At 38.7% G+C, this 17,337-nt stretch overlaps 1 protein-coding gene across 1 annotated transcript; it reads right to left on the bottom strand.

Moving 5' to 3' along the window:
- Nucleotides 1-1,784: 1,784 nt before the first annotated feature.
- Nucleotides 1,785-15,763, bottom strand: LOC104620847 (partitioning defective 3 homolog). The gene is made up of 3 exons (XM_010287173.1): nucleotides 15,596-15,763; nucleotides 5,505-5,632; nucleotides 1,785-2,236 (listed from the first exon to the last, which is right to left on the bottom strand). The coding sequence occupies exons 1-3, from the start codon at nucleotides 15,761-15,763 to the stop codon at nucleotides 1,843-1,845; spliced, it is 690 nt and encodes a 229-aa protein (XP_010285475.1). The 3' UTR covers nucleotides 1,785-1,842.
- Between the last annotated feature and the right edge of the window lie 1,574 nt (nucleotides 15,764-17,337).

Here is a 17,337-nt window from a genome sequence, read left to right as displayed (position 1 = left end):
ACAGAAAGACACACGCAAAGCATTAGCAATAGGACAAAATAACATCTGTTAAATATTTTTTGAACTCGATGTCTGCAGCAGCTCTCATAAGGGTCTACAGGCAATACCAAGACAAGGATGGAAACAGCCTTTTATTCTAAATTTCATATGTACACGGAAAGCCATTTTACACAGTTCTGTAAATTCTGCGTAAAAGAGCCACTGTCATTCAATGTCACTGTGCTTACGCTAATAACAACTTTTAAACGTGGAGTACATTATTAACAACAAAAACCATTAACAAACAGGCATAAAAGACACAGATATGTGTGCTGATATTTCACATATACTCTAGAAACAAGTTGGCGCAAAAATAAAATGTGCCGGTAAAAAAAAATAGGCATTTTTTTTAAATCACGCAATACATGATTTTGTTTCTTGCTTTCTCTCTTTCCTTTTTGTACACGGTACTCTGAGATCCATTCTCAAGCCTCTTCACATCAGGATTTGCAGGCACTTCAGCAACCCAGCTATATTTTTTACAATACATGAAGTTCAGACCGACAAACATAAAAACAGCTGCTGCAAAAGAAATTCTCATATCCCATATGCACATTCAAATTACTCATTGCTAGAGCAATCTTTTTTGCTTTAGTTATTTTTGGATACTGACATGTTTTCAGGATGATGTGTAACAGTTTGTCTCCACTTCTCTCTCATTCATACACTTACAAGTTTTATTTTTAATGTAGTATCACGATGCAACAATACAGCATAAGGAAGCACAAGGCAAATGTCCACAAAGCTTCACAAATTGTAAAAAGAAGAAATTGTTTTCTTTTCAGTTTTTTGATCCAAAGAAAAACTTTGATTTCTTCTGCTCTTGCTTTAAGCTATCTATCTCCAAAATTTGCCCAAAGACAACTGTGTATCAGACGACCATGGGATGATACCCTCCCTAGTTCTCTTCCTAGACACAACTGTGATGACCAAATGCATCTAGAAGGTAGAGCAAAGCGGAACTCAGTTGTATGTTCGTTCATAATTTCCCATCTTTAATAAAATAGTGAAATATACTTATCTAGGGCTTGGTTGTGACTGTATAAATAGTCTCTCTCCAGTTATTTCATTTGTAGCGGACTGTGTATTAAGATTATAAGGCAATTGTAACAGGATTCTCAGGGTAACTGAAAGCTTAAAATTGTTTTCCTCTTGAGTCAGGATAAAGGCTTTTTTAATAAGCTCAGAGTGGGCAGACAGAGAGAAAAAGAGTGCATATGTGCATAATAGGAGAAGGATGGTTTTTCAGCATATAGACACTTAAATATTGATCAACAAAGACTGGTAATGACTCCACCATAAAACATCTTAGAACTGCGACTGCGATCCAGAGTAGAGATAAGCCTTATCCACTGAAGAGTAATATGTAACCCTCCTCCTGACCCGAGAGAAATAAAAAAGGACATGTCAATGCTTCCTTCAACCTCAAATTCATTAATTTTATGCCACAAAGCTGCATGTTGGTGTAATAAGTCACTGCAAAGTAAAACACATTACAACAAATCCTAGTAATAAGCCATTGACAACTATTGGTCTGGGCTATGGGACTCGGTACGCAGGGGCGGCGTTGCTCACTTCCGCTATGATTGTCAAATGGTGGAACATTCTTCCATGAATTCAACACTTGAGACAGAATGGCAAAGACATAAGGCCCACCAACGCTTTGCCTGTAATTTTTAAAGGCACTGAAACAGACAACAGATATATTCCTTAGTACCATCAGTTTAAAAAGTTTTCAAAATATAAGTCTTTATATGAAAATGTTCCTTATTGCATGGTAAGTTGATCTTCATTTTCTTCACCTCAAGAATAAAACGGTCTTCCCTTTTCTGGCGTTTGCAATCTGTTCAGCCTCGCTACCTGAGATGGTGAAGGCGGTACATCTTGCCTGAAAGGACCTTTAGGAGGGGTATAATTAGGGTCCTGAATTTTCTTATATGAGTCATAGTTGCTAGGTCCTTCAGAAGAAGTTTTTTTTTTCAATTGTTGTTCTTTCCGCCTCTGCTCTTGACGGAGCAGTTCTTGTGTTTCTAGCATTACCCTGGCATTGAAGCCATGTCCTCCCATATAGCCATTCCTCGATCCCTGGTAGCTGGAATATCTGGGATTTTCCTTCGCAGTCTGGAACCCTTCACCAGGGGAATAGCTCTGTTCCCAGGAGTCTTGCGATACAGAACTGGCGTTTTTTCTGCTTTGCCTGGAAAGAAAAATGGAAGAGGCTTTTAAGACAAATGTTCCGGTTCCCCTTCTGTTATCGGCAACAACCCCTGAAAAGAAGGGTGTTTCTGCAATGCCATCAGGTTTCCCCCAGCTATAGCATTCTCCAGAAGTCATGTTCTCTTCTGCCCTGAAGAGGCATCTTGCCTCTTTTGTTGGGCATTTCCTATAGAGTTGAACTATATTGCTGAACTGTGTTTTTAGGCCTCTCCAGTAGGAACATGCCATGACAGCCCATCCAGCGATACAACAAGCATCATGTTCTTAAGACAATAGTGTTATAATTCAGTTACAGACTGGGAAAGACCATACGCATTGCTGTGCTTCCTAAGAAACCAGATAAACAGCCAGCACTTGGAAAGTCACTCATGAAAGACTTGAAGTTAGACACACTTGGATTAAAAATGCAACAGGCAGATCTTTAAAACACTTGCTCCAACACTGCTCAAGTCAGAAGATAAAGCTCATTATTCATAGGTAGTTGCACAGATGAGAGTTTCTTCCTCCCATTTCCAGAACTAAGGAATTTTGTGCTACATCAGGACTGTTTCCCAGTTTGCTATAGCTTTCATAAAAGAAACGGCAGAGATAACCTTTCTTGCTCATTTTTTGGTTCCATGGGGTAGATAAATAAATCAAATACATATAGGAATTACAAATCCTTATCTCTTTTCACAATAAATCATCACATTATTTTGAAGACAGATTATGGTTTTGAAATAGCTTTAATTTACTATCAAGCTGCTAGATGCTTTTATGAATTTAAAATAAGATTGGTGATGATAAAGTAAACCAATTTTGTGCTGCAGCAAGAGATACCCACTTGGAGATTAAAATTAGTGTACGAGAATCAAGAGTAAAACAAAATATATTGCAACATTAATCAATAAGAAAGTAATTTAGTTGTTTATATATGGCTTGGTTTTTCATGTCAACATGCATGACTCGCTGTAGCCTCATCCAATGAATATGCAGTGGAGAGACAGGAGACCTGGAGAATTTTTCTACCATTAGTAAAACTAACAAGTCACCTAGTGTTTTTGCAGTCTTCCTTCCACACATATAACTTGAGAATTACCATAACCACCTTATTTCGTAATGGATTTTGAGACCTCTGGATGAAAATTGTTACTCAGGATGAATGTAAATTATTACAACATAATGTAAATTCTTATGCAAATTTTTAGAGCTGTTCTTGGTATTCGCATATCCAACTTCGCCAAAGAAATGGTGTTTCTGAGCCATGTTTTATCACTTCCTGGAACAAGAGCAAACTGAACGAACCTCTGTAGGCTACGAAACTGTCAGGTTTCTGATCTACAGTAAGATAAATTTTAAGTACTAGAAAATTAACTTAGAGTTAAACATAGCTTTTACAGTTTCACATGGGACAAGAGGATGACTAGCTGAACTGATTTAATTTACTGACTGTTTTCTGGTATGTTTTCAAAATTAGTTGGCCCACTTTCACTGTCTTTCTGGGAAGATCCTTTAAAATTGTCTCAAGAGTTTATGTGCCTTCAGTACTAATGATTTAAGAGTACAAAGGGGGAAAAAAAGGAGGCCCCGAGAGACTATATAAGATGAAAAGTAACAAAGTGCAAGAATGAAGCCAGTGCACAAACCTTGATCATTACAAAGCCATAGCTGCAACATTAAAGTTGGGACCTAAGTTTAGGTCTTTACTCCTAAGAGTAAGATTTTTTGAAAGATCAGTCACAGAGTTACAAACAGTTTGTAAAACTGTAGAATTGGATGTCCCAGCTCGTTATAGGAGTATCATGGTATTTACAGCACTCAGCTTTAGCCCAAGGTGCTGAAATTCTGCCTGCTCTCAGCACAGCTCAAATACCCAGAGTGCTCAAAGTCATTAAATTATCATTAATTACTCAGTAACATGCATTGCTAGCTTGCTAGTAATTTCTCATCTTGAAAAGCACATTGAGTGAGGTTCTCAGTCACTCTTTTCAAAACAAGCATTTCTATGACCCAAAGCAATATTTGCCAAATTTCTTGTAGATTAATTTTCTTCTTACAGGTATTAATTTCTGCCACTGGAACTGCATTACAACTGACTTCCAACTTTTAAATGTTACCAGTGATTGAACAGAACAGGGGAAGGAAGTTTTAAGAATCATAGTTTTAAAACTAAAAATAACCCCCCCAACTTAAAAGCAACACTAGCATCCGTGCTCTTCCACTCAATCTGTGCATTGCTGAGGCTAGCAAAACTGAAAGAGAATTTGCCAGGAAAAACAATATGGCATTAATAAGTGTGGTCACTTCAGAAGGAAGGTAGAGATAAGAAGCAAAGGGAATATAAAGATTTTCAAAATGACAAACTAACAATCTGAGAAAACACAACAACTTTACATTTTCCTTTCACACCTTCCAAATTTAACAGAAAAATTCTACCTCTGGTGTAAAGGATTCTCCGTTCAACCATTGCCACTGATATTTGAAAATGCAAAGACTATTTGCTTAATGCTTAAATATGATAGCTATCTAATTTACAATACAAGTTGGGTAAAATTCTGATAATTCTTAAAGCTAAATATCAAGTAAAAGAAATTTCGCCCTAAGAGCTAAAATCTCGCCCTGAAATCTAAAATTTTTTAAAATACAGATTTGTTTAGACAGAAAGTGTATTAATGTAAATGTATTAATTAAAATGTATTAATTGCTTGTTGTCCATTGCTAATAACTCAGTAACTTAGAAGATATGTACTTACTGGAAACTTGGAAGCCCTTGATTTTCTTTATAGAGTTTCTCAGTTCCATATTCTTTTGTTTGAGGTCTTGAGATTTTTTTTCCCTTTTAAAAGTTTTTTGTCTGTATCAACATCGCAAAGATAGAATTTCTATCCACTAAGGAATTAGGCAATGAAAAAAAATAGTCTGACATGTCAAAAGGGGACAACCCATGTCATGCTCACTAGACTTTCGTAATTGTAGAAAATTAAACTGGATGGTGTCCCACAAAGAATAGCTTTGTTTTAATGTCTCAATTCTGTTGGGTGCTGAGTGCCACCAAACCCCACTGAAATCATCTCTGAAGCAACTCTCCTAAAATAAACAGCTATCACATGCTCTCACTTAAGAAATTTTATGCCTCTTCCACATTGAATACATTCCATCTTATATCGATGCTAAACAAAAGTGTCTGCACCAAGTACAACATTTTCCTTCCACAAATGAAATTAGCTCCAGGCTCATATACACTGAACAGCTTCAGACAGTTACCGTACCTGGGTAATGAGCTGTACTGCCGCTGAGCTTGCTGGAAACTCTCTCTTTCTTCTTGCCGCTGCCGCTGCATTTGAACCTCTACTGACACGGAGTGTCTGCCACTCTGTGAGTACGTCTTGGTGCTTGGCTACAAAGTGAAAACAAAAATGTCTTAAACAAAGTAGACAAAATACCCACAAAAGGGCTATCATCTAAATTGCTGTTGTACACATATAGTTGTATTTGTTTCAACATGCGGTTCAAGTAGTTCTTTCATAATCGTTAGGTTAAATTCTGACCCATAACAGTGTCCTGTACTACAAATTCTTTTTCTGACCTCCCATTTCTGAGCTGTATCAGGAAAATATTGGTCCAGAATGGGTTGTGCTTTTATAGTAATACTGAAATTTAAATTAAGTCAGTGGAACAGATCTTCAGACACTTTAAGGTAGCCTAGCCATGGTAATGCTAAATTTTATGCCCCACTGAGGATCTGAGGGAGGAAGGAGCAGAGCAGCCTCACCAGTACGCTCAAGCAATGCTCTCCCTTACTGGAGCCATCCTATTTTGCTGTTGGTCTGGACATGCGCTGCTTGCTTTTCTGAGAGACAGAGGAACATTTTCTGGTTCAATATGATCAAGCAGATAAATCTAGCAAGTCTCTTGTGGACAGTGGGGAATCCTGTATCTCTGAGAAGGATCTTAGAAAACGACGAGGTGACAATTTGAAACTTTGAGGACAATACTCAGAGGATATGAAAATGGAAGACCTTTCTGTGAATACAGAGCATTACCTGTCAAGATCTGGCAGAATGGCTGGATTCAAACTTTGGATTATGAAAAAGTTTACTTTTGTAGAGATACCACTTTTCATTTTACATTACTACTCTCTTCAAATTTTGTGATTTCAAATTGCAAAATAGGGTGTCACAAAAGTCGAAGAATGTTATGGGCTTTTCTTGGTGTTTTAATAGTAAGGTTTCACCTAACAAAGAAACAGAACATTATTTTTTTCCCTAAAATTACCAGTTGTATTCAAAACATGTATGTCTAATCACTGGGATGTTAAGGGAGCATAACCACTTGGCTGAGCCTGGGACTGAAACAACTCATCTCAGACCTGATTTTGTTAAAGCACTTTCTACCTTTTCATCTGTGCCTTCCCTCAAAATGAACATCTCTTTTGTTTTTTGCCAATTATAATTTCTGCAGCAGAAGGATATCATAATGGCTGACAAATATCCGCAGCATAAAAGGCTTTTCAAAAGCTTATTACATTGAAGACAAGTTTGAGAAACCAAAAAGTTGTCATTTGTGATGTAAACTTCTACTTCATCTTACTATATAGTCAAGTACCTGTAAGTAGCCAGAAACACAACAAATTTGAAACAGGTGTACAACTTTCAGAAACTTCATTAGTCTCAGCTCAGCATTTAACAGATAGACACAATTTGGTGAACAACTGCCTTTCCCCTTACGAGAAGAGTATTGTGCAAAAGAATCAGAATGTGAAAGCATAGACTATGAGCAATGAAGAACTTATTTAAGAGAATCCATAATGCAACATTGGTGTCTACTTCAGAGTGGATGTACTCTGTAAAATCTTCAGTAAAACAGGATTTCTAAAGAAAAATGCTTTGGGAATGGTATGATGAAGCAACAAGTTGCGAAAACAGAATCATGTGTCAGCCTTGTGGGAAATTTTCTTAGAGATGAATAAGCTGTACATATGTATGTCCAAACCAACAACCCCCATGGAGACTTCCTACTATATTAAATAAGGGCAACACATACAGAGCCGCATTTCAGTTATTGCATATGTCAACATTTCTAACTTTCTTGACTTTATTGAGAGTCTTCTGACATTTGGTATTTTATTGAAGGGCTCAGCTTATGGAAGTGAGTGATTACTTGAAAATCACAAGATTTATTTGTGAATTCTCTCCAGTGTGGTTATAAGCAGCTTACAGAGAATCAGGGGGAAACTTAGAAGCTCCCATGGCAACTTATCTGTAAGGAATAAAAACATTTAAACTATAATTTTAGAGCCAACCTTCTCATTTCATGGGTTCCACTTGAACAATGTCGGAAAGCTACAGTTATGTCATATGTGAGAAAGTAGTTACCAAAGATAAGACACAAAATCAGAATTGTTTCTCTTTATTTGAAAACAGTTTCATTTTTTTCAGTTCACTGTAAATATAACAGATTAAAGCATTTTACAGCCCAGGGAATGGTTAAATTATCAAATAGGTGGAGTTAGATTAGAGCTGTTGCTCAGTTTAGGTTTACGCAAGACACTAAAATGCATCATAGAATCATAGAATAGTTTGGGTTGGAAAGGACCTTCAAAGGTCATCTAGTCCACCCCCCCCCAAAGAGCAGGGACACCTTCAACTAGACCAGGTTGCTCAGCGCCCCATCCAACCTGACCTGGAATGTTTCCAGGGATGGGGCATCTACCACCTCTCTGGGCAACCCATACCAGGGTTTCACCAGCCTCATCATAAAAAATTTCTTCCTTAGATCATGTCTGAATCTGTCCTCTTTTAGTTTAAAACCATTACCCCTTGTGTTATCGCTACAGGCTCTGCTAAAAAGCCTGTCCCCACCTTTCTTATAAGCCCCCTTTGAGGACTGAAAGGCTGCAAGAAGGTGTCCCTGGAGCCTTCTCTTCTTCAGGCTGAACAACCCCAACTCTCACAGCTTTTCTTCACAGGAGAGGTGTTCCACCCCTCTGATCATTTTTGTGGCCCTCCTCTGGACCATCTAGAAAGCATGAATGCAAGTACATGCACACGCATGTGCAGAGAGCTGAAGTTACCACAAAAGCCTTTACTAAAGAGACAGAGGCTTTGAAAGCCCTAGTGGACTATGAATGGACTAAGATCAAAACATAGCTTCAGAGGTATCTTTTTTAATGCACATAGGAACCAACGGCTAAATAGAGGAAGGGGCTATCACGCCTGCCCGCCTACTGTAGCGCAAGCCCCACATGACCGGATCTGAGAAGTCAAGTCTGGATTCTCAGCTATTCACAAAGAATTTCACCTAATGGATGACATTTATAATTTCACGGGTCTAAAGGCAAATGTCTAAAATCCATTATCTGATTTTCTGAAGGTATGAGTACCTGTACCCCTGTTAAATTAAGTGGACTTGCAATACTCAACTAAGCTGAAAAGGATACTTATTTTGAGCCCTGCCTGCATGTTGTTCACATCCACAATAACCTGTTCATCTGCTATCTGATTCCAAGCATCCAAAAATATGGCAATGACGTGACATAAAAATACGCCGTCTGTATGTAAACATATATACACACAGACAGATACACTCAACAATATTATTAAGGAAAAGGTCTTTCATTCAAATCTTTTCTTTAAAAACCTCAGTGATACCATAGTGAATGCCCTTGATAGACGATGGTCATATAAAGACTTAACGTATTCCTTTTTGGATCCTTAAATTGTTCAGAAGAATGCAGATCTCCATACAGTGATTTATCTTTTCAATATGCTTTCAATTAAAGTGTCTAAACCAAAAATATTTATATCATGAGTAACCTTAGTCTTCAAAAGCTAATTGGTAATTTTGGCTCAATCCCCAAAGTATATTTTTATACATATATACTTATATAAAATATATACACAAACACACATCTATATACATGCATACCTCATTTATGTCAGCACAAAATGCAGGTAATTAAAAAAAAAGTTGAACTATTTTCACATCTTTCAACAGCAACAAAAAAAGGTATAAGGAAGACACATCAGACTAATTTTAACACTGATATCAACACAAGGCTAAGTACAATTACAACAACCTGAAATCATCCAACAAACCTGGAAACAGCTCGGTCTTCTCAGTACAGATTGATAAGAACTCTGGCCTTGTTTGCAATGAGATGTGTGACAAGCACGGACCTTTTAAATCGGGATGCGGTCAAGGCCACAATAACAACCACGGCTGCATTATACAAATAAATGTATGTTCCTGTCTTCCACAATACATTTAAGTGGCAATGATAGTCATGGCATTCAGCATTGTTAAACATTCAGCACGTAAAGTTGTGCTTTGATACACATAAAATTACACAGCTCTCTTCTCAAAGAGGCATTAATTTAAAACCAGGGCTGCAAAGTTAAAAGTTTCTGCAGGTTTCTCACTTCATGCAAACAACATTTTTGCATTTCACAGGGAGTCTGCCTCCATGGCCCATGTCACACTGACCACCATCAGAGTAAAGAGCAGCGTGTTTTAGGGATAAAGGTCCATTCTCTCTTTCCTACTACACCCGTGGCTGCCCACGCAGTTTGCTTCCTTGCAGAGTGGCATTTCTGCCCACGGAGGGAAGCTCTGCGTGGTGGCAGCACGGATACTCCAGCACTGGCACAGATCAAAGTTGCCACAGAACTGGAAAGAGGAGATCATGGCGGGGATCCAGGGCACTGGGTTTTCAGGGAGATCCAACCAGTTCAGGCGACGTGAGATCCACCCGTTGAGGTGACACAGCTACCTCACAGCTTACTGTCACAGGGAGACGCTGGGAGAAGTGCCTGCTCAAACTCACAGAACTCCTTTGTGCTGATAAATCAAATGTTAATAGGGAGATTACTAAAAGAACAAGTCCCTTAGTATCTCTCCAGTTATGAAAAAAGACCATTAATTAATATTAAAATACATGTGCTAATTTTTGTCCAGATTAAACTCTGAGTTTAACCAAGAAGTTTCAACTTCACCTGGGAAGCTGGTAGACATCAGGCCCCCAAAAGGTCTGTAGTTCTTATAGTTCAGCACTAATTAGAAACAGATAAGATTAAACGACCTTGCCTGCTTTATGTGTAAATGTACTTGACACGGATGACAGACAATCCAGTAACTGTGTACATTCAGAATGATAAAAAAACATTCGGTGGCTCTGGGAGATGCCCTTGAAAACTATTTTTACTTCTATCTTTTTGTTTATGTTGCTATGGTGAACAGAACATATAGCAATATTTCTTTTAAAAATTGCCAACAGGTGAGTGTATTAATTCAAGCACCATATAGTAAGAAAATCCCATCCCTTTGTGTTTCTTTCTATGGTGTATATGTAGGAAGCTGAACGGCATGGTATGGGACTAAGATATCCATTCTGTGTATAGCAGCGGCAGAAAGAAAATCTTCTGTATAGTAGAAACAAACCACTTAGACATGAAATTCTGCCCGGGGTATTTCCATGCACTGCATGCCTGTGAGCTATAAATATGTTTGTTTACAAACGGAAATGATTTAATTTCTTTTAAAAATCTTCTATCTTCATTTTCTGTTTCACATAAATTAGTAGATTGAAACTAGTGGGAGAAAAAAGTTCAAAACATGAAATTTTAAAGTCAGAGCCTAAATCTTGGCAAGAAGTTGCAGGTGTGTCATGAAATTCTTCCCAAATTTGACACAGAATGGATATTAACGACACAACTGAAGAGAAACTACCTGTGGAGAGGCTGCCCCGCATAACTTTGGTTTCCTCTCTGAAACAGATTGGGGTAGGAGCAACAGCAATTTAGCTCCTAAGGTATTCTTTGTCTATGCAATGCTCCATTAGATATTGCCTAGTATCTTAAATAAAAAATCCTGAAAGACACTCTTGAAATGGATTCATAATAGAAAGAATTAATATACTACTTTTCTTTCTCATTAATGTGTTGAGTAATTCTACATAATTTACAGTCTGATATAAACTTTACAATGTTTGTTTTGAGTATAGTCTGTTATTCATTTTTCCAGATAAAATTAATATGTTACAGTTGAAGTTACAGCGATAAAAATCAGGCTTTTTTTTTTTCTAAAGGAATTTTAAGTTATTTAAAATTCATTATGGCTTGAAGGACTTGCATACAGGAACAAGAAAAGAGTACCATAAACAGATAAAAGATAATATTTTTCTTCTTTAAATCTGTCTTAGAGACAGATCTACACACAAAAAAGCAGCAGAAAAAACAAGCGTAGTCCCTAAATTTTCTGAGCGTTTATCCATCAGGCCATGCCCAAGTATGTTATTAGGACCACTGGAGTCTTTCCTCTGCGAAAGACATGCAGTTATTTACCTTTCACAAATTTGCGCATGTAATTAAAGCTTTACTCAGACAAGTCAGGTAGTATACTTATTTTGACCCAGTTAGTTGTTATCTTTAGAAAGAAGAAAAACTTTTTATTTGACTCCTAAATATTTAAAGTGTAGTATGCTCAGCTGCTCTCTTGATGCCAATTTTCTCCCACCCTCCAAAGAGACCTGGGGTGACTGGAGAAAAAGGTATTTCTGAATGGCATTTGCCACTTTCCATTTTTAGCACTCATTTTTTTAATTAAAGATGAAGAAATAAGCCACCAACTTTTGTACCTCCTGCATCTTTGTGGGTTTTTTTGATCGTTGCTGTGCTCCTACAGGCAGGACTGGCAAGCAATTGTAGTGTTTTCAATGGATTTAATATGCTCTTTTTTAATTGGATTGTTCACTCCCATGACATTTAGGGCTATAATGCTGTGTTTTTGTTATTGAAGGTGGGGATCTGTTAATTAGGATGTGACTAGGCAAAAATACAGGATATGGAACAAATTACAGTCAAAATCCCCAAACCCAGGACTGGTGCAAGCAAGGATAAACCTCAACAGACCCAATACTACCCAGAAAAGAACAAAAACTAGAGACTCAACTTAGGTACCGAACAGAAAAATCAGCCCCAAAAGAATACTGCATTGGTATAAAAATGTCATAGCAACAGCAAGGGCCTTAAACATTAGCAGGCATACTGTGATTCCATGCAATTCCAAATGCCCAGAAACATATTTCTGCAAATTCTGACAGGAATTAACACCAGCAGGACTAAAATGGATTAATCATATTTTATGTTATTTTTCCTTTTTTTTTTCCCCCCATGTAACATTAGGAACATGGTATTGCCCTTGAACCCCTCTGTAGCTTGTTTTTGAAACACGAAAAATAAAAGAACCAAGTAAGAAAAAAGAAAGTATGAAGCCTGAGAAAGTTATCTTAAAATAAACAAATGCAAAAACCTTCTCCATAAAGCTTCGACTCATTTGCCGAACTAGTGGATTTCAGCGACGGCTCAACGTTGCGACAGTTAGTCAGTTATTAACAGCGTGTCATTCGAATGGCCTTGAGCAGAAACGTTGCACGGCTTAATAGACGGTGTCATCTCATTCCAGCGCTATCGCTTTTTGTGTCTGTTCAGCTGCTTGATGCCGTGCGAGCACTCGTAGGCAGTCAAGTATTTTGTTTACTGGCAGGGCAAGCACAGCCGGGCAAGAAGTCCAGCTCCCTCGCATTGCTCATCCAGAGAGAAATAACCTCCACCCCATGGGCACGGCCAGAAAGGGACGGGGTCAGGCGCCGGTCTTTCGGCCATGGGTATCGCTCAGAGCCAGCAGGATGGAGCGCTCCACGGTACGGAGATCTGCCTCCAACCCGTGGAGGAGACTGATGGTATTTGTCACTGGTAACCGGACTCCTGTGTCACAGGCCGTTAATAGTCCGGGATGGATTGGAGTTGGTGACGTCCACAGGATCATTCTGATAATATGTTAGCAGGTTTCTGAGCTATTGAGCTCCTCTGAATATCCTCAGAGCTGCCAGATTTCCGTCAGTATCCATTACTTACACTGCAAACTTTGTGTTCATTTACACTTTCCTTAAAGTAACCAGTGGTCCCACATCGCATCAGCACTTTGTTCCCTATCCTCAACCCTCCCATCATCTTGTTAATGAGAAATGCAAACTACTTGTCACCTCATAGCGCACACTTCTCCGCGCATGGGTTTTTCCTCTCGTTCCATCCAAACCAGGTCGGAGTTGGCTGCTGTCACCAGGCTCAGAGGCTTCTCTGGATGTAAAGCCTTGTGTTTATGTAGGCTGCGCAACCCACCTCCCTCAGGTGAAAACACACTTTTCAACAGCGGTCCACATACAGGTGCACTTTTCACTGCTGTGGTTTGTAACCAACAGCTTACAGACGGAGAAGACTGAAAAGACGTTGATGAATGTATCTAAGTATTTTCCTGCATATGTATTATAAACCATTTTTTTGTGTCACTGGTATTTGGTAATACATCTGGACCTGTTTTGAGAGGGTGTCTTAACAAAGTCCATTATTTTAGACTAATATGTTAAAGTAAGACACACTCCTTAAGAGAGAAGGTTATGGCTCCTTAACACTGAAATGACTGTGAACTGCTGAAATGGATGAGATCATTGCTTTATCCTTTCCAAGCATTGTGATCTTGAAAGGCTGGAGTACACGATGGAAAAAAAAATAATTCAGAAATACTCTGGGCCAATTTTTTTTAAAGTACTTATCTAAAATAAAACATTTGGTCACCTATGTATTTAACAACAGAGCAGCTCCTACAAAAGCAACAATAAGCTTCAGAATTAATATTAATACATTAAGCTGAATTAGTCACTTCGAGCTCATTTGCATGATCTGTAGAAAGGGAGTAAACAGAGACATCCCATTTGTTTGAATAAGAGAAAAAGGAAAGGTCAGTGTTCTGACCCACAATTTAGGAAATTATTCCATTCCTAAGGTAATCAGCCTGTCATCCAAATAATTCCCTCCTCGCTCATTACAAGAAACTGCAATAAAAGCCAAGTTGCCTGTCTAAAGTTGCTATGGCATTTAGATATACAGCAATTTGGCCCATGACCTTCAGTAGTTAAGTTCCCAAGTCTTCAAGAGTGCAAGTTTTTCTCATACACAGTTTTCCCAAGAATGCTGCTCAAACCTCTCATTTGGAGACTAAACAGCAGTCCATACGCACAATGGAAAGTACCTCCTACACCCAGCCCCCTTTCACCCCAAAACTGCTACACTATAACTGTGATGAGCTATCACATTTTCTTCACCACAACAAATGGAAAACAACCGGTCATTAAAAAAATGTTTATTTATTCAGTTTCAGAGAAGGTTAGAGATTTTCTAACACGGGAGAAGAGAAGCCTAAATCCTGATGCAGTATGTTAAGCACTGGTAGGTCATTTAGGGATACATTCACCTCCTCTCCATGCTGCATGTCAAAAATACCACAAGTTCAAATTGGTGACTTTAAGATGGAAAAGGACACAAAGATCCAACAAAAGTAAAAAAATCTTCTACATCCACCACAATGGGCAAACAAAGATGACATATGCATTATGATGCTACCTAGGTTGTTCTCAGTGGCTTCATACACACAGATGGAGATCTTCGGTCTCCACCTTGGTCTCGTGCGCATCGTAATGCTAAGTCATAATAACCCATCACCTACACCCGCTTCGGAGGAAGCTGTGAGAGATTCTACTGCTGTCAACATACAGCTCCTGCTTTTTTGGGAATGCAAGCAAATCGTTCACTGTCTTTATTGTGAAATTTTAAACAAAAATGCAATAAAATATTTATCCCATATTTAAAGGATCCTAGTTTAGGATACGTAATTGATCAAAAAGCAACACTGATTCATTAAATTACGTAAAACAAGATAAGCACATGGATTTACATAATTGTATCACGTTGCTGTATCAGATTGAACAGGATTTAAATGATCAGTTAGGATGTATGTCTCGAGACAGAGCTGTCTTGCCTAATACAAGTGGCAAAGGCGCACTATTGTGAAGTATGCTATTACACATATCTCTCCATTTTTACTGTGAAAACACATAGTTCTTCCTCTTAAGGAAAAGAACTAATCACAGTAATATTGCTTCAGAGAAAATACCATTTACAAGGTTACATGTTGTCTCTAAATTATTTACCGTTAGTATGTGTTTTATTCTCATTTTCCTAGAAAATTTCAGAATAATTGATATTGCCTTTGAGGTAAAAAAATCCAAGTAGTAACTCACAGAGTCGAGGGTCTAAACACAGAGCAAATAACGCTACATGCACACAGGACAGATGGCTGAAGAAGTTTAGAAATTAAATAAACATCAGTGAACCAAAAATGGGGATAACAGAAAGTGCAGAAGTGTGGAGGCAGAGGACCCTGCACCCCTGCCGGTCTGCTCCCGACCAGCCCGGGGACAGCAGGCGTCAGCCAACCTTTCCAGATTTGACAGGCTCCGTACACTTACCCATGGCTGCTCAAAACTGTAAGTACGTCTCCTGTCTTCCACGTCCTCATCTTGCTTTGCTTGCTGAAACTCTTGTCTCAGGCGTTGTATCCGGTCATGATTGTTAGGGGTTGATCTGTTGCTAAAAGAGGGAGGATGGAAATGATCAATATACTTGGGAACTGCCATCTGCGACTGTAGTTTCTTAGCATGGGACTGCTACTACAGTGTGGGAGTACAGATTTAAAAATAATCTCCAAGCATTTAGTACAAAGATCTTTAATTTTTTAAAGATGATTAATGCTGTTTGACTTATAAAGAAACTTCAGAAGGTGTAACGATAAGACAAAGGGAGCTCTTCCTAAAAATCACCAAAAGTTGCCGGCATCTTTTCAGTATATGTCACTCCTAGAAATGAAAAGGAATAGATGCGCTCACATCAGACTTAACATAAAGGGAAATTAGAAGTCCTAATGATCTCTGCTACTGAATAAACATGAAAGATACTTTTTCCCAATCAATAAACTGTAGTAGTGGCAGATCTTTAGTAACACCAAATGAATTACAATGTCTGAAGGCCCTACCTATATAAAATTTGATTATTTTCCCCAATCAATAAGAGCCTGTCATCCCTTAGTTCTGTTTTTAACAAGTCTTGTAAACTGATCAGTCTGAAAGCATTAAAAGGCTTGGGGGCCAGTAAGAAGCAATACATCTGACAGTGCCGTACGCAGGAACGCGCCCGGGCAGCAGACCGGCGCTGGCTAACGCCCCGCGGACGCCGGTGGGCTGGGCAGTGCTCAGCCCCGGGGGCACCGCTACGCGCCAGCACACCCAGAACCTTGGATTCTGCAAAACCATCAATTTTTCCACGACGCCTGTCGCAGGTAATCTGCTCTCCATAACGCACGTTCATGTGAAACCATAATGAAATGTGCACAGGAATGGCTTATTTCACGGGGCAGAGAGAAAGTGGATGTTTATTAATCTCGCTGCCGTTTTTCCAGCTGTGCGGCTCACACCTGACCCTACCACCCCCACCCTATTTTAAACATGTTAATGTGCGAATCACGGGAAGCCTGACAAATAAATATGTTCTATCAAGACTAACCAGAAGCATTTTAATCTCTTATTACAGCCTTCTTAAGCCTTGCGTTTTATTGTTTATTTCAAAAGAGCTGATGAGGAATGGTCAGCTATTACTTTGCTTCAAAGGAGAATTCTGCAGGGACACAACGGAAAGCAATTCCACAGATTCCTGTTCTTGGACACAGGGTACAATAAAACACAGTGAATTTATATCCCATGTCTTCTCTCATATGAAAAGAGACAATTTTAGAGTCCGTTTGTGACTGTTTTCCATGTCTTTTGGGGCTGGTGGGTGCAGTGGATTGGAGGCCATAGGTGTTTCAGACGTTACCTCCCACACTTTTCAGTGCCATTAAATGGAGCTTATCAGTGCTTGGTTGGCCAAACAGAAAAATTAGCATGGTCCTGGCAAAGGCTAATTTTTGAAGAGGTTTGTTTTGGTTTTTTTCTTTTCTTTGAAACCAAAGGCAAGGAAAAGGAAGGAATTTAGGGAAGTGTTTTCTTTCATTTTTTTGCAAATGGGAGCTTTAAGAAATGCTTTATTTCTAGGGTAGGTCAACTTCTATGTGCAAATTGCCATTTTGAAAAGTACAGTTGAAGGAAGCTTTATGTAGAACAGGTGGAAATGAAACATTGTGGCATTTTCAAAATTTCCAATTCATTGAAGGTATGTT

This window comes from Phaethon lepturus, unplaced genomic scaffold (genome assembly GCF_000687285.1).
Source record: "Phaethon lepturus isolate BGI_N335 unplaced genomic scaffold, ASM68728v1 scaffold2635, whole genome shotgun sequence".
Taxonomy (NCBI): Eukaryota; Metazoa; Chordata; class Aves; order Phaethontiformes; family Phaethontidae; genus Phaethon; species Phaethon lepturus.
This window is presented reverse-complemented; position numbering and strand designations above follow the sequence as displayed.